The sequence below is a fragment of the Melozone crissalis genome, unplaced genomic scaffold, assembly GCF_028551555.1.
Source record: "Melozone crissalis strain CALT ecotype California unplaced genomic scaffold, PUWL_Pcris_2 ptg000254l_1, whole genome shotgun sequence".
Lineage (NCBI taxonomy): Eukaryota > Metazoa > Chordata > Aves > Passeriformes > Passerellidae > Melozone > Melozone crissalis.
Window position 1 is genome coordinate 11,951 of NW_026536012.1, and position 21,044 is coordinate 32,994.

Consider the following 21,044-nt stretch of genomic DNA (forward strand, 5'->3'; position numbering starts at 1 on the left):
GGGCGGGATGCTGGAGCAGAGGCTGATGAATTTTTCATGAGCGGCCGCAGCAGCAGCGGGCGCATCCTGCCGGGAGCAGCCGGGGCTGTGTGGCGGCGCTGCCGGATCCCGCTGCCCGGGCAGTGAGCGGGGGCAGCTCCGCGCCGGCCGCTCGGGGGATGCGCGGCCGTGGCCGCCGCTGAGCGCCCGCAGCTCGCCCGGCCCGCAGCGATGACGGCCCGGGAGCCTTCCCGGGAGCTCGCCACTCCCGAGGCCGAGGTGTACATCAGGACTTTCAAGGAGCAGATGCACCTGGAGCTGGAGCTGCCCAAGCTGCCCGGGAACAGACCCACGTCGCCAAAGATTTCTCCTCGCAGCTCGCCCAGGAACTCTCCCTGCTTTTTCAGAAAGTTGCTGGTGAATAAAAGCATCCGCCAGCGCCGTCGCTTCACGGTGGCGCACACATGGTAAGCCCTGCCGGGTTTAAACTGGGTTGAAACTGGGTTTAAGACCAGCGGAGCTGTGGTTTGAAGTGGGGAGAGGGAGCGCGGGTCCTCGGTGGGTTCTGCCGGCGGGGAACGGAGCAGAAAAGCAGCGGGGGGATGCTGAGTGCGGGGCCTCGGCCCTCGTTCGGCCGCCGTTCTCCGGGAGGGATCCAGCCCTTTATTCCCGGGAACAAAGGCGGCAGCCGGCAACTTTGCCAGGCGCCGTGTGCTCGTGTGGGAGAGCCGGGGCTCCGCTGCAGAGCCCAGGAATTCATTTGATGACCTGTGAATGTATTTCGTAGCCCATTAGTGCATTTCAGAACCGATGGAATTATTTCAGAGCTCGTGAGTTTATGACAGAGCCCAGAAATTCATCTCAGAGCCCATGAATTGATTTCAGAGCCCAGGAATTCATCTCAGAGCTCATGAATTCATTCCAGAACCCAGGAATTTGTGTCAGAGCCCATCAATTCGTTTCAGGACCTGTGAATTCGTTTCAGGACCTGTGAATTCATTTCAGAGCCTGTGAATTCATTTCAGAGCCCAGGTATTCATTTCTGAGCCCACCAGTTCATCTCAGAGCCCACCAATTCATTTCAGGCCCCATGAATTGATTCCAGGGCTCATTCCTGAGCCCATGGATTCACCTCAGAACACATTTCAGAGCCCGGGAATTCATCTCAGAGCTCAGGAACTCAGAGCCTTCGGGACATGTTTTTTTCTTCACTCTCTCAGCTCAGAGTGATTGGAGCAGGGCACTCTCAGAGCTAAATCCTGGAAAACGCTTGGAGACAGTTTTTGCTGGCTACAAACCTCCCTTCTTTCCACCTTTTTTCCCATGGGAATCCTGTCTGGGAGGCTTCTTTTTCCTCCCCACAAATCTCTAACCCCAAACAGTCAATTTAGGTTCCATTAGAGCTGATTGGGGCTGCATCTGAGGGTCATTTATCCTGCTTAAACCATAAACAACCATCAAAAGATGAAATAAAATCCAGGAAAATCCACGAGGATCTCACTGGTTCATTTCCTAAATTTCCTCTTGTGGGATCCACCTTTTAAATCCCAAAATATGCACCAGTTGAGTGTGGGAATTGAACCAGAAAACTTTGAGTAATGTGAATTTTTGAATCCTTCCTCACACAGCCATATATCCATTACTTTCCCATTCCTTTAGAAATCTGGAATCCTGCAGAATTCCTGCTTTTTTGTTTGTTTATTGGTTTTGGTTTTTTTTTTCTTTAAATCCACACAGTAATAACAACCTCAATCTGGTTATGAGCTGCAGCAGCTCCAGAGTGTTCATGGGGATTTTAATTGCTCAGAGTCACTGGTGTTTGGGGTTATTCACATTAATTCTCTGGAACATCTGTCATGGAGCTCATCTGGTCCCAGCAGCCTATCCAGGGAAATGAGGGAAAGATGCTCCAGCTGGGAATTAGGGAGCAGGATGGGACCAGACTCAGCATCTGTGGTGTTTGGTGAAAAAAGGATTCAAATATTTCATTTGGAGATGGAACTTGGATTAACTCGTAAAGGAGGTGGGATCCCTCTAAATGGAAAAAAGGAAAGGTTTTCAACTCAATTTTAGGTGATTTGGAGCTGTTTTAAGCTTAGATAAGAAAGAAATAAATGTAGAAATTAAGAAAATCACTCTGAAAAGGTTCCAAGAATGTTTGAGTGTGAGCACACCCTCAACACAAACCACGCACCAAAGCCAGCTGAAATTTAATTTAAATATTTCAATTAATTTTCAATATTTCCCTGTTCTCCAGCCTTTCCTTGGAGTGTCTGGAGGGGGTTCCCTGTGTGCTGTGGGGTCCAGCTGAGCCCCTGGATGTGCTGGGGAATTTTGGGGTTGGGATGAGGAGCAGCCTCACCTGTGCCCAGGCAAATGCCACTTACGTAAGGTGCCCTTTGTGGGGGCTGGGAAGGAATGGCCTCGGGAATAAATGGGCAGTGCCGAGCCAGGGAATCCATCCGTGCTGGATTTTATGGAATCTGTAACTTCTCCAGCCTCCTAGCCAGGGAACTTCCTCACTCTGGGGGCATAAATCAGCATTTTCACCACATTCATGCCGTTTTTTGGGGAATCATCTGCTGCTTTTCCTTGTTTCCAGTTTTCTGCCTTCCCTTATTCCTCTTTCCCTTTGAAATAATGGCCTTTTCCAGGTATTTTCCTGCTTTTCTGACAGTACGTGGCAATTCCCTCCTCCTGCTGGTGTTGATGGAATCTGTGTCACCACAGGCTGCTCCCATATCCAGACACATCTTGCCCAGAAAAAAAAAGGAAAGCAAATTTTGAGGGTTTTTTTTTAAGAATAAGGCCATGATTCAAGTGTTTCCATGATCTAAATCATTCTTTTCCTCAGGGAAAGGCTGTTCCCACTGGCCACAATCCACATGTCACCACAGTGACCTCCAGACCTGTGCCAGCCTCATCCCTGCCTGCTCCAAACCCTGGGTCCCATCTCCAAATGCCTCATTCCCATTAAAGAACAGCACAAAACCCCTGTAAACCCCTCTGCTTTGGGGTTTTCCTCCACCAGGATCCACCAGGCTCATTCCTGACTTGCATTCTGCAGTTCAGCCTCGGAGATCCCAGAATTCCAGATGCCCCTTCTTGCTTTGATAATTCCCATCGGATCCCTTGGTGCAATTTTGGGGGATTTTGTGGGGAAAAAGGCAGGCAGAAGCCATGGAAATTCTGTTCATGGTGAGTTTCCTTTGGAGTGACTGGAGAGGGAGCAGCATCTCCTGCAGGTGATCCTCAGCTCTTCCTGCTGCCAGCCAAATCCCAGCACATTCCCACTCCACGTCCCACAGTCTGCTCTCCCTCGCCCCATCCGTACCTTGAGGAATCCGAAGGAATAATTTTAAAAAATATCTTTGACTTTTACATCTCTTCCATCTTATTTTTGCCAATCTAGAACTTCAAGTCATCCATTTTACCCCCATAGCAAGGTCCTTGACAGCAATGGCTTGGAAGATCCCAAAGTTCAGTGTTTTCCAAGCGCACTCTGCAGTTTATAACACTCATTCCTTTGTTTTGCTGGATTTAGCCTCAAAATTACAAATAGCTCTTCAAGGCCAGGTTGGACAGGCTTGGAGCAACTTGAGATAGTGGGAGGTGTCCCTGCCCATGGGAATGGGATGAGATTTAAAATCCCTTTGAACCCAAACCATCCTGGAATTCCCTGGATATTTCTCCAACCTAAATAATTTATTCAATTTTTATTTATTCCGGCTCTGGTGAGCTTTTAAAGAAGGGATTTCTACAATATGATGCTGATTGTCTTTTCTTAATTAAGATTTTTGTGGATTTTTCCCAAATTAATTCACATTTAGCTTCAATAATTTAATAGCTACCTGTTACCTCATGGAGGAAGAAAATACAGAACAGAAATGAAATCTTAGGAAATCTTGCTCTGCTTTTTCTCTTGGCTATCCCTGAGTGCAGCTAAAACACAGCCAGCAAATTGCTTTTCCAAAATATAATATAAAATAGAAATAATTTTATTTTAAATCCATCTTTTTTTTTTTTTTTGAAAACATGCTCTGTTTTCATGGCCCAACAATCTCCCCTGGAGGAATTCAGGGAGTTAAATAAGATGGCACAATCCAGTTGAGATTTTTCCAAGCCTGGTGAGCAACAACGGAGCTCTTGAATTCCTGGAAGCTGCAAAATCCCATGGAGGCGGATGGAAATGATCCAATTGTTGTGTTGGCTTTTGGTTTGTGATCATGGAATGGTGCTTCAGAAAGATGGAATTTTAGAGAGTATTTACTTGGAATTGCTGAGGAGAACAGGAGTTGATAAGACCCGTGAATTTCTCCGGTGTTTAGGTGGTGGTGGAATTGATAAGATCTGTTAATGTCTCCAGAGGTTTGTTGCTGATGGAAATTATAAAATCCATGAATATCTCTGGTGGAGGAGCTCAGCTGCTCCTGGTGGGTCACTGAATTGAAAAGATCCATTAATTTCTCCAGGGGTTTGGTGCTGGTAGAATTGATAGGATCCATGAATTTCTTTGGAGGTTTGGTGCTGGTGGAATTGAAAAGATCCATTAATTTGCCCAGAGGTTTGGTGCTGGTGGAGGAGCCCAGGTGCTCCTGATGGCTCCCATTCATGGATAAGATCCATGAATTTCTCCAGAGGTTTGGTGCTGGTGGAATTGATAAGATCCATTAATTTCTCTGGAGGTTTGGTGCTGCTGGAGGAGCTGAGGTGCTGCTGGTGGCTCCCATTCATGGATAAGTTCCATGAATTTCTCAGGAGGTTTGGTGCTGGTGGAATTGAAAAGATCTGTGAATTTCTCCAGGGGTTTGGTGCTGGTGGAATTGAAAAGATCCATTAATTTCTCGGAAGGTTTGGTGCTGCTGGAGGAGCTGAGGTGCTCCTGGTGGCTCCCATTCATGGATAAGATCCATGAATTTCTCGGGAGGTTTGGTGCTGTTGGAGGTGCCCAGGTGCTGCTCGTGGCTCCCATTCATGGATAAGTTCCATGAATTTCTCGGGAGGTTTGGTGCTGTTGGAGGTGCCCAGGTGCTGCTCGTGGCTCCCATTCATGGATAAGTTCCATGAATTTCTCGGGAGGTTTGGTGCTGCTGGAGGAGCTGAGGTGCTCCTGGTGGCTCCCATTCATGGATAAGATCCATGAATTTCTCGGGAGGTTTGGTGCTGCTGGAGGTGCCCAGGTGCCCCTGGTGGCTCCCTGTGCCACCCCTGGTGTCCCTCCCTGCTGAGGTGGCCCTGCCCAGCGCTGCCATCCCAGCACCCCAAACCCAAGCTCTCCTGGCCGCCTTCTGCCAGGATTTGGCCTGGAGGAGCTGACTGCTGCTTTTGAATCCAGTGTCTGTCACTGGTGCTGGGTGATCCCACAGGTCTTTCCCACCCTCGGGATTCCGGGGTTTTTCGGGATGTGCTGCTGGAGCCGTTCCCACTGCGCTCCGTTTTTAGCAGGATGCGTTCCCGTATCCCAGTGTTGGAAACACCCTTGGCTGTGCTTTGATGAGCTGCTCTGCTTGTGTTTCTCACCCTCTGTTGATGTGATTGCGAGCTTCTTTTCCCAGTTGGTAAAAAAGCAGGATGATTCTCCTGCTTCCAGCAGTTCCTCTTCCAGGCTGGGGCTGGGATTGGATGCTGTGTTGCTCAGTTCTCCACTGAAAGTTCCAGGAGAAACAAACTGAAGGGACTAGGGAAAAGGATGGGGGGGGAAACCAGAAGGTTCCTCACTTTTTGTCAGCTGAGCGTGTTCTCCCATCTGTCTCCATCTCCAAGGAGAATTCCTCAGCACTTGGAGGAGGGATTGCGAAGGACACGGAGGTGAGGAGGAGACACAAACAGGCCCACACAACAACCACAGAGCCAGCTGTGCCATCCCTGCATCTGCTCTCTCCAGGGAAATTGGCTCCCAGCCCTGGCTGAGTCCATGGCAAACAGAAAGGAGCAACTTCCTTCGTCCCCCGGCCACATATGGGGGAAAAGATGGTGTTAAATAGTGCCCAGCTGTTCAGAATTCCAGCAAAACACAGCAGATCCTTGGATTAATAATTGCAGTTTGATGGATTCAGCCATTCCCTGGGAAGAGGAAAGAGGAAGGGAGCAGATTCCTTCTCAGAGAAATTGTTTCTGGAGTTTTAATATCTCTAAGTAGGTTTGAATGCCTTTAAATAAGTTTGAATCCCTTTAAATAAGTTTTTTGGTGCTTGCAGGTCCAAATCTCTGAGGAATAACCATTCCCAGAGGATCCCTGGTGGCTGAGGCCTGCTTGGAGAATCCTTGGTCTCCAACCCTCACACGTGGGCTCAACTGAAGTGAAATTTTGTGTAGCAAAAGTGTTTCTCCAGGAGGTTTTCCTGCTGGGTTTGGCTTTGTTGGAAGTGTTGATGTGTGGAACTTCCCTCGTGGCAGCATCCCCACGTTCAGGCTGTGTTTTTGGGATGTTCGCTTCCCACATTCGGGCTGTTTTTGGGATGTACACTTGGCTCCTCCCGGGCTCCTCTTGGCTGCCAGGACAGACTGTGGCAGACTCATTCCTGTTTTATCATCCTTTAGGCACTGCGGGTTGGCTTCACTGCACATCTCCACATTCCTTGATCCTTTTTGGGTTTTTTTGGGTTTTTTTTTTGGTTGTTTTTTAGCTTTTTTGGTTCTGAATAATCCCAGTGTTTGACTCAGATTGTCTGGCATCACCTCAGGGGTTCCACAGGGATCAGGGGATCGTGGAATCATGAAACCAGGAGGGTTTGGGATGAGAGGGACCTTAAAATTCATCCCATCCGTGGGCAGTAACACTTTCCACCATCCCAGGTTGCTCCAGGCCATCTCCACCACTGCCCTGGGCAGCCTTTTGTCATGGATCACAGCCCTTTGCATGGAAAAATTACCCAGATATCCCACCTAAACATCAACTCTGCTCCTGTCCCTGTTCCCTGAGCCCCCAGCTGTCCCCTCTTGTCAGGGAGCTGTGCAGAGCCTGAAGATCCCACTGATCCCTCCTTTTCTCACATTGTTTTTTTTCCTAGGATTTTCTGTGTATTCTTAAAGTGTTTTGTACTGCAGCTCTGTTTCCAGAAGCTTTAATGAACCCTGCAGGTAAAAACTGCAGAATGATGGATGACTTCATTAGGTGGAAGTTGCCTTTCCTACCAATAACAGAAAATTAGCTTTTCTGTGTTATTGGATCTGTTATTCCTGAGCTAACTGCAGGAGCTGAGCCTGGAATATTTTGGAGCCCATTCCACAAAAATGAGGTTTAAGAGGACTCAGAACATTCAAAGGCATCCAGTCCTTGTAGCTTCAAAGGTATTTTCAGATCTGTGTCCCTTAAAACACCATAGAAGTCAAATGATGTGTTATTAATTAGAGCTGTTAATGCAGCAAACCTTGGGAACATGGACAACGCTCCCTGGGATTCCAGGCTGGAATTCTGGGCTGTCTGTGCAGGGCCAGGCGTTGGACTGGATGATCCCTGTGGCTTCCTGTGGTGTCCCAGGATTTTATCCTGCTTGGATAAACAGTCCTCTTGCTTATCCAGGGATTCTTTTTATTCTGTGTTTTGTGGATTTTTTTCCTGAGGAAGGTGGAGAAAGAATGGAAGAGCATCACATATGAAAGGCGGAATTTTGGGATGGGGTTGACAAGGAGCATGGGACAAGGCAAAGAGAGAAAGGGAGAAGGGCAAGTAAATCCAGGTCTGATGCTGTTCATACATCCTAAAATCTTAGGAAAATAAGGAAAATTCATGGCATAAGAAACTCATATTCCTTATCCTTCCTTATCTCCCAAACCTGGGAATTTTTCCTGGAATTGCTGGTGGATATTGGAGTGCTGGACAGCATTTTAAATTTGAGTTTTTCCTTAGTGGCTGACTGAGGGAGGAAAGTTTTGAAAGCAACTGGTAATTATAGAAGTGGGATCACTATAAATTAATGATGGCAAGAGCTGAGTACCCGGCTGTTTTCCAAAGCTCTCTCTTGTCCTTAGGGAATGTGTCCTTTTAAATCTGGACTGTCAGACTGGCTCCCTTAGCAGGCTGCTCTGTGGAGCTGCTGGAGGTCAGGGCTGGGACAGGAGCACCAATGGCCCTGGTGCCATCTCCCCCATGGGCCGAGCTGCTTCCAGCTGCTGCTGGGCTCAGTGTTCCCCTTTTCCAGGAGTTCTCTGTTGGATTGAACCCCCGGATCCACTTGTAAGCAAACTCATGGAGAGGTCGCAGCCTGTTCATAAATTATGACTTTGGGTTTGGTACCGTTGGATATCGATTTCTTCTGGAGCCTCCTTCAGCTCCACAGGAGGTGGATAAAAGCAGCAAATGGATTTCTGAGGCAGAGCCAGGGACAGCATTTATGGATTTGGTTTTCCTGTCAAAGACAACTGGGAACAAAGGAGGAATTATGTCCCCACCACAAAAAAAAACCTCAAAGCCCTCAGACAACTCCATTGTGTGTAAGTGATACTTGGTAGATAAACATCCATGGATTTTGAGAGGAGTCCATGAGGAACAATCCTGCTGGCTCAGGAGATTTCCTGAGATCCAGGTGATCCCATTGGGATGTGGCAAAGGAAGAACAAGAGGGAGGAGGTGGGACAGGATGGAGAAGATGGCCATGGAATGAGAGCTGGGGTGATGAGCAGCCCCCACTCTGTACAAACCCGATCTGGAAGGGTTTCCCTGGAGTCCAAGCTCTTGGCAAGCTCCAGCCTGGATCCAGACTCAGCTGCTGCCATTTTTTCCAGCTTTTTCTTCTCTATAAACACAAGGTTCTCTTCTCCCACCCTGCCTCCAGCAACAACACCTTCCCCAGTCACCCAGACTTCAGCCTTTGGTTTTTCTAGCAGAGGTTGATGGAAATCTGTTCTGCTGCACTTCCAGGCTGCCTCCAGAAGGAAGGAGAGAAATCCTGAAATGCTGAAATGTCAGCCTTTGCTATTTTTACAGCCTTTCCCAGGAAGCAGCTCCGGCTGTGCCGTCTGCGTCCCGGTCGGGATCCGCCGGAGCCGATTATCCCTGTTTGCCTTGGCCTCGTCAGTTGTTGTTTTACAGGGAAAAAAGCTGTTGTGGCAACTTGGAAACGCCTCAGTTGGTCAGCCCGGAATGGGAATAATCCTCAGCTGTGCTTGGAATGCATCAGGAGCTTGGGGGAGTAGCCTTGAACATTTGCGTTGGGATTTGGTGGGTTTGAATTCTGTGAATCACAGAATCCTGGGATGGTTTGGGTTGGGAGGGAGCTTAAAGCTCATTCCATGGGCAGGGACACCCCCCAGTGTCCCAGGATGCTCATCCAGCCTGTCCTTGAACAGTTCTATGGAGAGCCCACACCACTGGGATCCCTTGGCAACAAGAACCAGGTCTCCAAGGAAGGTTAAGGAAAAAACATGAGTGCTCTGTGGGATGGAAATCCCTCCTGAGAGGTTGTTTTGTGGGGTTTGCTTCTATTGTTGGGAATTCACTTTCCCCCACAAACAACCTTTGACAGGGAGCGCTCGGAGTCGCCTCCAGCTGGGCTTGAGGTGGGCTCAGAGCAGCTAAAATTCATTAAAAGGACTTCAATCAATGTTAATCACAAAGCAAAACTTGAAAAATATTGTGAATTAAGCTCGTGGGCCTATTGTGTAATAACAGATGGAAAAATGAGGAATTCTCCTCGTGGGCTGGGCTGACAATTGGATCTGTCAGAGAATTCCTGTTGATCCTGATCTGGATCACTCATCCCCATCACTTCTGTCACTGGACATCATTCACACTCAAATGCCATTCACACTCACATTTCAGACCAGTCTTTTTATTAATTTTGCTGTTAATTAACTTATTTTCTCCTGTTATTTAAATCTCAAGAGCACAATTAAATGGAAAACCAGGATTTGCTTCAGAGCTGGGAGGTGGGAGAGGAACATCAATGGTGGGACTTGATCTTAGGGGTCTTTTCCAACATTCCTCGTTCTGGGATTTTAAGGAGCAGGGGATAGTCAAGCAAAATAATTACAGTTGCTTCATTAACAGTGTAAATAATGAGGATGGAAGCAAGCTCAGAAGTATTTGGGGCTGATGTTTTAAATACTCATTTAGAGTTTTGTGCGTGGCAAGATGAGGGAAATATCCACAAATCTCGAAGAGGTGGAATTTATGAGTTAAAATGTACAAAACTTGACTGGACAGTCAGAACTGGTGTAAACTGGGGGTAACTGGAGAGGTCAACCTGGAGATTCAAATCTCAGGCATTTCGTTGTCTCTTGGTTGGATTTTGTATTTATTTAGTGCTTCCCACTGTGTTAGAAAATTAGAAAAATCTAATTGTCGAGTTGTTGGGATAAATTGCTGTGCTAAACCAGCTCTTGGCTTATTTCTGATTTCTCTAAATGAAGGCAAAGAGAAAGAAACTGGAATTATTCAATGCTTCAAAGCAAACACTCCCTGTGCAAGCAGCACCCCGGGCTGGTTAATCCAGCTGTCCCGATTCCTTGGGGACAGTGGCAGCAGCCATTGTCACATCCCAGGGAAGGGGACGGGCCGGGGAGCGGTGACACAAACTGGAAATGGCATTGCCCCAGGCACATCAGCCCCTGTCGGCTGCATTTGATTCCGCAAAGATAACATGCTGAGCTCCAATTTTGCTTTCACTTCCATTCATGGCTCAAGGAAAGGGAAGAGAAGAAACTGAAACAGATTATTAAATGTGCCTTTTAGCCCGGGATCACTCCAGGCAGAAGGCAGGATGCCTTAAGGAATATCTGGGAGGAAAATTCGGTGTTTAGAGAGAAAAAATAGAATATTTAATGTGGTTTTGTTCAGTTTAAAACGACTGGGGGCTTGGGGAGAGCATTTGGCTAAATAGCTGATGAATAATTCAGGGTCACTAATTTAGGAACTCTGTCATAGAGACTAAAATTCATCGGTTTTGGCTGTAAACAAAGAGAACAAACACCCAGCATTTAACTAAACAGCAAATTCCGGGGTTGAAGCCTGTGGACCTTTGAAGGGCACCAGCTCTTGGCTGAGACAGGCACAATTTAATTAGCATGGATTTTTGTTGTAGTCAATATTAAAACCTCTCCCCAGAAGCTGTAATTCTAATTCCACGAGATGATATTCCTAAAGCTCCAGGATTTACGGGCAGGAAAGTTTGGATCCAAGCGCACAGAGGGGATTTCAGGAGCTCCATCTTCATCCCCATAATTCCATGGAATGGCTTTGTTGATCCAAATATCTGAGGCATGTTTGATGCTGTCCCTCTGCCAGGCCTGAGCTGGAGCTGGAAAACAAAGGGGAGGATGTTCCCTGGTGAGCTCGCAGCCTTAATTAACACGATTAACAAATACAATTACCACAGAGAAAGGTTAAAAAGAGATAGGAGAGATAAAAGCAAATCTCCGAACGAACGCAGGGATATCAATGTTCAATCCTGGGAGCAGCAGCCACGATCCAGATGCTTTTCCCAGCTCCAAGTGCCCCATTTTCATCCTGGGTCTCTTGATCTGCGTTGGCAGGAGTTGAAATGCTGCATTTCAAAGGCAAAGGAAGAATTCCTGAGACTTGGAGAACAGAGGAGTGTAGCGTGTGTCACCTTTCCAGGCAGACACTTCTGAGGCACTGGGGATTTACAGGAATGCAGAAATCTCCAGAAAATCTTCATTGTACTTGGAAATAACCCTTTAGTTCCCATTCCAGTGTCATCACAGGTTAGGGAATTTCCTGATGTTCCCAGTGACAAATAACCCTTTATTTTCCATTCCAGGCTGATCCCAGAATAGGAAATTTCGTGATGTTCCCATTTCCTGATGTTCCCAGTGACAAATAACCCTTTATTTCCCATTCCAGTCTGATCCCAGGGTAGGGGATTTCGTGATGTTCCCACTGACAAATAACCCTTTATTTCCCATTCCAGTCTGATCCCAGGGTAGGGAATTATCTGATGTTCCCATTTGGAAATCCTATAGCTTGTAAGAATTAAGTGGATGCCCCTTCTCCAAGGGAGAACTCCAAAAATCCCAGTAATTTTACCTGAGACAAAAGAAAAAGCAGTGATTACTTAGAATTTCAGTGCTGTCCCTTCAGTGGCCTTTTTTTTGGGACAGACATCTTCAAATCCCATTTTCCTTGATATTTGCTGCTCCAGCAGTGGCTTTGGGGTATAATTTTATGGATTTGTTTATTTAGATGAGTTGGGGTTTTTTCCCTGAGGCTCTGCTGTTCCATAGGGCTTTCCTGTGGATCTGGGAGGATTTTGTGGTGCAGAATCGATCTGTGCAGCCCCAGGCTCTGAATTAAATTGATGTGAGATCTGTGACTGGTTTTGTCACCAATAATTCCTGCCTTGAGCAGGATATTAAAGAGGACAAATGAATACAAAACAAAGCCACCACCAACCACACGGTTTTTATTTCACTTCCTGAATGTTCAATTAATTGTTGACAGAGATTTTTGGGATGGATTGGGTTGGGGCTGTAAATTAAGCTTTTGTGGGTTTGTTTTGCATGCAGGGAAGATCCTGCCCGATTTTGAAAAGGTCACCACTGTTAATCATTTCAGGAAGGCAGGAAAATATTCCAGTAATGACTCAACTGAAAGGAATAACCAAGATTAAAAGCTTCTTAGTGCTTAATAAGTGGGATCTTGATTAATTCATGCTTTTGTGACAAAGGTTGGATTATCGAGCTGAAAAATATCTTTTTTGGGGGGGGATGTTGTTTGGCTTTAGGGTTTTTGGCTTGATTCTACAATTAAAAGATTGGAGATCAATGAGAAGAAGGAATAACAGGTACCAGGTGCAGCCAGTCCTGATCTGGAATTGTCCCAAATGTATTTTCCAGGAGATCATTTGGGGATGGAAGAATTGTCCCAGGTCTCATGGGAACGAGATCCTGTTTTCATTCTCAGTCTGCTTTATTTGTCAGTGGTTTTAGTCATCCTTTCAGCACCACAAAGTGGTGGTTGGAAATGATCCATCACATTTCCATAGTGCTTGGGATTTATGTTAAATAGGATGTATGGATGTAATACAAATAGAGAACTGATCATCTTTGAAGGAATTCAGAGTTACTTGTTCTTGGTTTCCTTCCCCTCACCCCAAAATCTGGGATTTCTGGCTAAATACTGAAGGATTTATCATCATAATATTAACTTATTGTAGTTTTTATTATCTGCCTTGTGTTCAAATATATTTTTAAAACACCAAATGATCGGGACTACTCATATTTAGTAAATACAGCAATCTAGAATTTTTTTTCAATAATCCACACTTCTATTCTGCATTTCATTCCATTATTCCTGGTAATACTTTCATCTTTTACCACTCTAAGATGATTTTTTTCTTTTTTTTTTTTTTTGTATTAATACCTGCAAACAAATGTTGACAATCAGTATAACTAGTTTAGCTAAAAGAGGGCTGTTTTCTGATCTTAATCCTTCTATATTCTAATCCCAGGAGGGTTTTATGCTGGTGTTTTATTTCCTTTCAAACCCATCTCATTTCTCACACAACATTTCAGGTGTGAGCAGTGAATTTCCGTGCTTGGAGTGTCCCTATTGTGCTAATTTCTCCTGCTAAACAAGGGAATTTGGAATGCTTCAGACACATGATCCAAAGAATCCAATTTCATCCCAGGGTCCTGCTGCTCTTGCATCTCTCTAATGCATTTTCCTGTAGACAATTTGTTTAGCTGAGGATTTAATCAGCTGGAACATCTATTTTTGATCCTGCTTTTACCAGGCCTGGCCTCATAGGGAGTGGATGAATTTGCGCTCAAGCTGAGGTGAAAAATGTCACATTTCTAATCTTGTGTCTAGTTTTTAGAATGATGAGGTGCATCTTCATATTTTTCAATACTTTTAGGGCCCTGGCTGGAGCTTTTAAAGCATTTTCCCTCCTGTCACTGCTCTAATCCTTTGCTGAACTGGTTTGGATTGGTGGGACACGTGTGGGCTCCTTGGATTTGCGTTCCCTGCAGCAGATTAATCTCCAGGTCATCAAGCTGAAGTCTCCTGAGGACAGAGCAGGAGGAATTTTCTGTGTGGACGTTTCTGGATTTCAGGGGCTCCACCAGCCTCCAGGAGGTGGCTGCTGTCCCTGTCCCCTTGTCCCTTTGGAGTCCCAGTGGGGTGAGCCTGCCCGGGGAAGGGCCAGCGCTGTCCAGTGAGGCCTTAGGATTTCAGCTTTCCTGTTTTTCTGTGTTTGTGATCCTGCACAACTCTAAACTCCATGTTCAGTGTGAGCTGCTGCTGTCCCATTTTGGGCAGACACAACAATTCCTCTCCAGGCCTGGCAATCAGGGACTCCTCACTGCCTCAGGCCTGAGAGATGGAAACAAAAATGGGTTGGGGGGAGCAAACTTGGGGTGAATTAATTCATTGCCTGAAGCTGTAATTGGGAAATTAACCCCCAATATGCAAATGGACCAAACTTATAAAAGTGTGAAAATCTGTGTCCCATGGTCCATTTTGGGTGTAGTCCCTGGGAGGCTTTGTGTGCCCTAAATGTCCCTGAAGGCCCCTCAATAAACAGAACTGCTTTTTATTCCCTTAATTTTGGAGTGGCTCTTGGCTCCCCTGGGATTTCACCAGAGATCCCTCAGGCGCAGGGTTTGGTGTTTGGGGTTTGGGGTTTGGGATGATTCGGGGCACTCTGGATGGGGGGAAGAGCAGCTCCAGAGGGATTTGTGTCCAGAGGGACAGCGGGAGAGGAGATGGAGCAGGGAAGGGAGGCTGGTGGCAGAGGGAGGGAGCCACATGTTAAACAGGATTTAACTTTAGGGGAAACGATTTTAAACAGGGTTAGATTGGGAATTTTGGGAAGAAGTGTCTCCTGGGAGGCCTGGGATGAATTTCCCTGGAATGAATTTCCCAGAGAAGCCATGGCCGGATCCCTGGAGTGTCCAAGGCCAGGCTGGAGCACCCGGGATGGTGGGAGGTGTCCCTGCCATGGCACGGGTGGCACTGGGTGGGCTTTGAGGTCCTAACTTATCCCAGCTTGTGTTTGTAGGGTTTTTTTGGGTTTTCTGTTCCTGGCAAACCAATATTCCAGGACACCACGCTGTGTTTGAGGCAGGAGCAGACACAATGCAGCAGTTACATCCAAAAATGTGTAGGTTCATCTGCTGCCTTTAATTGGGTTTGGTGCCTTAATAAGCCCCCCTGTGGATAATTCTGTGGAAAAGTGCAGTGTGATCACTTTATTTCTTCATTCTCAAAATGTCTTTGTAGGGAACCTGTGATTCTTGGCAGTGTTTTGGATTTTGGAGAGCTGGATTTTATGAGTTTGGGAAAACAATTTCCAGTTTCCTTCATTTAATGCATTAAATTTTAATGGCTGAAATATCCATAGGGTGTCCTGACAGAGTACAAGTGAAAATTGTTCCAGTTTTGTTGTTGAAATAGGAATTGGAAATTTAGCCGCTCCAAATTTTGAGTTGTTGTGTGATTGAGGGTAGTTGATCTCTGATAAAAATGAGGCTGAAACCCAAGAATTTCCAACATAAATCCCAGTTCTTTGTTTTGCTTTCAGCACAAATTGGCCAAGGGTTCTTTTCCATGCGTGTGGGTGAGTTCTGAACTCAGCACAGCATGAGGGGAACCTGCAGTTTCCAGGAAATGTTTAATTCCTAACTTTATTGGATGTTTACAGCCATCCCATTTTATTATGGATGTTCACAGCCATCCCATTCATTCTTTTGGGATTTCAGTAGTTTTTCCCTAATGGAATCAATAATATTGCAGATAGAAATTCTTTGTATCTGTGGGACTTTGGTGTGGTCAGGGTTTATGGGCAGTGAGTGTGTGTGGTTTGTTGTTTTCCTGTCAAAACCATGGAAAAAGGGTTTGTGGAAGCTCTCTTTGACCTACCCCAAATTCCCAGGCTCTGATGGAAATTATGATGGGAAAAAAGAGGGAAAGAATGTGGAACTTGGAGATTTCTGCCTCCTCTTGGCTGCTGATCATACCCAGGGTGGGGAATTTCCTCTTCTTGGAGGAGTGACCATCCCATTGTAGGGATTTTGCAGTGACCAGCCCGTTGCTGGGATTTTGCAGTGACCATCCTATTGCTGGGATTTTGGAGTGACCATCCATTGTTGGGATTTTGGAGTGACCATCCCGTTGCTGGGATTTTGGAGTGACCATCCATTGTTGGGATTTTGGAGTGACCATCCATTGTTGGGATTTTGGAGTGACCATCCCGTTGCTGGGATTTTGGAGTGACCAACCCATTGCTGGGATTTTGGAGTGACCATCCTATTTCTGGGATTTTGGAGTGACCATCCATTGTTGGGATTTTGGAGTGACCATCCCGTTGCTGGGATTTTGGAGTGACCAACCCATTGCTGGGTTTTTGCAGTGACCATCCCGTTGTTGTTTTCCGTGGGGTTTTGGCACTCTGTGCGGACACCTGCCAGGTGGAGCTGCTCTGTGTCAGACCCAGCTGGCAGCTGTGGGGGTTCTGGAAGCTGGCAGCCAGCAGAGATTGTTTTCCCCATTATTCCAGGCCGTTCATGGCTGATTTTGCCCTTTGAGGAGCATGACTGCTCGATGATTCACGGCTGCGTTCGCGGAGGCATTCCAGCAAGGAATCACAACCACGCCGCTCCTCTTGCTGCTTGTTTACTGCAGCAAACATCCAGAACACAAATTGGAATTCATTAATCTGCCTGCATCTTCCCAATTAGAGTTGTTCAATTAATTTTCAGGGGTTTTGAGCCAGTTTCATGGGGATGATCTCCGTGTGCGCATCACACTTCACCACCGGCCTTGTGCTGAAAGCTGAGCTGCTTTAATACTCAAATCTTGATTTTAGGCCAGCAGAGAGGATTGATATTTTTGCCTCCAGCACTAAAAAAGAATTGTTTTGTGCTTTGTAATCTGTTACAACAATAATTTGCTTCTCCTTGCAATACATCTTTTAATTTGGCTAGCTGAGCAATATTTTCATTTGTAACCTCTGTGTCCAGAATGGGAAATGTAGCATCAGAGCAGCCTAAGGAAACACCCTCAGAGCAAATAATTTGCATTTTCACAGGTTAATTTTAGGAGATGCTACAGAATTTTGCTGTGAAAAAAGTGTGGCAGACAGGAAGAAGCAAAGTAAGATTTTCACCAGAAAAGAAAGAGGCAGAAATAGCAAAACATCAGGGGAGATTTAAAAATTGGTGTTATTTACTCTCCAGGCAGTTGCTTTCTCTTAGTTCCATGAAAATTGCAGGAGAAGGAAACTTCTTCCCATTTAGGGCCAGGAATAATTCCAAAACTGCATCAAGGGACATAATCAGGATGTGGGCACTTGGAAAAGCTGTGGAGGGAGGATGGAGAGGAGCTGAGCTCTGTTCCATGGGCAGGCTGCGAGGTCTTGAGCCTCAGTGCTTTGCTGAGCGAGGCTGAAAAGTTTTGGATTAATGAGGACCAACTTTGGAGGGTGGGGAGAGATCAGAACATTCTGGCAATGTTCCTCACAGGGGTGGTCTTCTGATCGCAGCAGAGGGACATTGGGAGCTCCAGGGAACTTCTGTGGGGAACTGAAGGAATTCCTGGAGCAGCTTGGGTTGGGAGGGATCTCAGGATTGTCCAGTCCCCCCACCGTGGCAGGGACACCTGTCCCAGGTGCTCCCAATGTCCAGCCTGGCCTTGGGCACTGCCAGGGATGCAGGGGCAGCCACAGCAAATCTGGGAATTCCATCCCAGCCCCCCCCACCCTCCCAGGGAACAATTCCTTCCCAATATCCCATCTAAACCCCCCTTTTCCAGCTTCCAGCCATTCCCTGTGTCCTGTCCCTCCATCCCTTGTCCCAAATCCCTCTCCAGCTCTCCTGGAGCCCCTTCAGGCCCTGGAAAGCCGCCCCATTACAACGTAGTACAAATAGTAAAACAACAGCTCTGAACATAAAAGACTATTTATCTTAAAAACCATTACTCATTATCTATTTAAAGACTTTTTTTTTTTTTATGCAGGTGAGTACAAATCTCATTGTACTCCATAAATCCAGGGAAAAGGAGCCTCTGGCAGCAGTGCCAGGGTGTTCTGTCAGAACTCCACCTCCCACCTCTGCCTCTCTGGGCTTTGTTGGCCCACACAGCTCCAAAGGAATAAAAGCTGCATCTGCTATAAAAAAAAGCTGGAGAGGGTTCGAGTGCAGTGGGAAGGGAGGGTTGGAGCAGTCACATCCCCGCTTTGCCTGGAGGTTTTTTCTGTAAAAATCCATGGTTTTGGTGAATTTGTTGTGTCACAGATACCCTGCACAGGCTGATTAGTCACTGTAATTAAAGCTTGAACCTCCCTGGGAAGGCACAAGGCCCCTTGTTTCTGTGTGTGTTGTTTGAACTGCGGGTCAGGGAGGGAAAGTAATTGCTGCCAAATTGCTGGCTGCAGTTCCCAGAGTCACAGATCCGTTTGCTCCCTCTGCACTCCCGGGCTGGGAGGTTAAACGTGGCAGGAATGTCACCAAAAACAGCAGCAAAGGGAGGATTCTGCTCCTCTCAGGTGAGGCCCCACCTGCAGAGCTGCCCCAGCCCTGGGGACAACATCAGCAGCACCTGGAGAGAGCCCAGAGGAACCCATGGAGCTGCTGCAGGGCTGGAGCCCCTCTGGAGCCAGGCTGGGACACCTGGGGGGGCTCACCTGGAGAGGAGAAGGATCCAGGGAGAGCTCAGAGCCCCTGGCAGGGCCTGGAGGGGCTCCAGGAGAGCTGAGAGGGACTGGGGACAGGGATGGAGGGACAGCACACAGGGAATGGCTGGAAGTGAAAGAAGGTAGATTGAGAAGTTGGGATATTGGGAAGGAATTCCTGGCTGGGCTGGAATTCCCAGATTTGCTGTGTTTGCCCCTGGATCCCTGGCAGTGCCCAAGGCCAGGCTGGACACTGGGACACCCTGGGACAGTGGGAGGTGTCCCTGCCATGGCAGGAGTGGGATTTAAGGTCCCACCCAACCCAAACCATTCCAGGATTCTTTGGTCCTGCAGCATTCCCATCCTCGCTGGGACTGTTCCCAGCAGATCATTGATTTCCATGAGGACTCAGATCCTCCAGGTCTCTTCAGTGAACTCATTTTATTGATAGGATTTTTCCCTGTTTTTTTCTCTGTCTCCCTTGCCTCCCTTCTCCAAATATTGATGTCTGGATTGTTGGAAAAGCTGGGTTCCATTATCCTTCCCTATGAGACCAAAGCCCTCTCTAGGTGGTGCTGCCTCCTTTACATCCCCCCAAAGAGGAAACTTCCCTAAAAGTCTTGTCTCCTTGTTTCCCTAAATTATATCCATGTTTTTATGGAACAGCAATGGAATTTTTTTTAAAATCCATCAGAATTGTGTCTTGTCCAGCACTGGAGTGAGACTGGGTTTGCTTTCTTCCAATTACTGAAATGAGTGGTTTGTGAAATTCGGGAAATTCTTACTAAATTCCATTTTTTTTTTTTGATTGAATTGAGGAACTGGCAAATGGTGCAGCTCTGCCAGGGGAATTTTCACCTGGTTCCAGTGCTGGGAAATGGTTCCAGTTACTGCCTGTATCCCCAGATTCTGTGTTTCCAACTCTGTGATGCCAAAACCCAGCAGGGTTTTTCTGGGCAGGATTTAATTTTGTATTCCTTCCTTACTAAAGTATAAATCTTTGTGTTGTTAATCCAATTCTTTGCTCTCTGAATAGAATAAAAGCAGCCCTTTATGTTAGGCAAGACCTGGATCCAAGGTTAATTCGAATTTTATGGATAATCCCTCATTCTGTTCTGGGCACAATTGGATAGACCTTCCCAGAATTTGAACATCACATCCTTAACAAGGTTTTATTTTGTTTATAAAGCATTTTAGTGGCAATGGATGAATGTTCCCACTCAGGTATCACCTCAGGAGTGTACTCCTTGATTGCTTTATTTTTAATTTATTAGGACATCACTTTGTCTTTACTCTTGGGTTAAAAGCTCCTTTGCTTCCTGGAACACTCTGTCCCTTCACCCAGGAGTTCATTCCATGATGTGAGCTCTGGAATTCTCACTAAAAAACCAGAAATGTGATTTTTATTTCTTCTGTTATGCGAATTACTCCCCATTTTCGGGGATTCAGACAAAGATGATTTGTTTTTGCTGTTGGCTTCTCTTCTTCAATCCCCCTAAATGTCATTTATATTGTAGGATATTATGGAATCATGGAATGGGTTGGCTTGGGGTAGAGCTGGATGAGCTTTAGGGCCCCTCCCAGTCCAAACCAGTCTGGAATTCCATGGCCATGATGAGATGAGAAAATGAATTTAGGAATGGAGTGAATTCCTTTCCTGGGAATTTCTGCTTTGCTCCACAGTGCTGTGCAATTCCCAGCACTGGGAATCCTTCCTGCTGAATTTGGGAATCCTTCCTGTGGGAATTTGGGAATTCTTCCTGTGGGAATTTGGGGAACCTTCCTGCTGGGATTTGGGAATCCTTCCTGTGGGAATTTGGGGATCCTTCCTCCTGAATTTGGGAATCCTTCCTGCTGGAATTTAGGGAACCTTCCTGCTGGAATTTAGGGAACCTTCCTGCTGGGATTTGGGAATCCTTCCTGAGGGAATTCATGATCTTTCCTGCAGGAATTTGGGAATATTTCCTGCTGGAATCCTGAGTGCTGCTGTGGGTGCAGATCCTTGTTTTTTAACCCATTCCCTCCCTCCCAGGTTGGCAGGACCCTGTGCCTGCACGTGGAGCAGAGTTCAGTGCCAGCAGATCCAGGGCAAGAGGGAATGATTGGATGATTCCCTGGGTCAGCAGTAATGGGAACTAATTCAGGGTACTTTGGGAGATTGAATTCGGATCTGAAGTGCATCCTTTATTGAGAGCAATTTCTGAGGCTCCCCCTCTCCATCCAGCAATAATTCATGGGGAAAAATGCTCCTGACACCTGAAACCAGACACACAAAATGGGATTTTTGTGCTGTTTGTAACAGGGAGCACTGGCAGTTTTGACCTTTAAATACATACTTTTCGGGGGTTTTTTTGCCTTTTTAAATCCAAAGGGATTTTTTCTTTCCTGTGTTGGGTGTAACACTCGTTAAAGGAGGTCCCAGCACCCAAGTCCTGTTCAGCTGGAGATAAATAAGAAATAAATACAAATTTGGGGTTGAATTACCCCAAAGAG

General features: G+C 46.5%; 1 protein-coding gene across 1 annotated transcript in view; it reads left to right on the plus strand.

Moving 5' to 3' along the window:
• Positions 1–210: 210 nt before the first annotated feature.
• PDE4B (phosphodiesterase 4B) overlaps positions 211–21,044 on the plus strand; it is a 135,051-nt gene continuing 114,217 nt past the window's right edge. The window contains exon 1 of the mRNA XM_054294557.1: positions 211–446. Coding sequence (XP_054150532.1) covers positions 211–446 — 236 coding nt within the window. The remainder of the gene's footprint in view (positions 447–21,044) is intronic.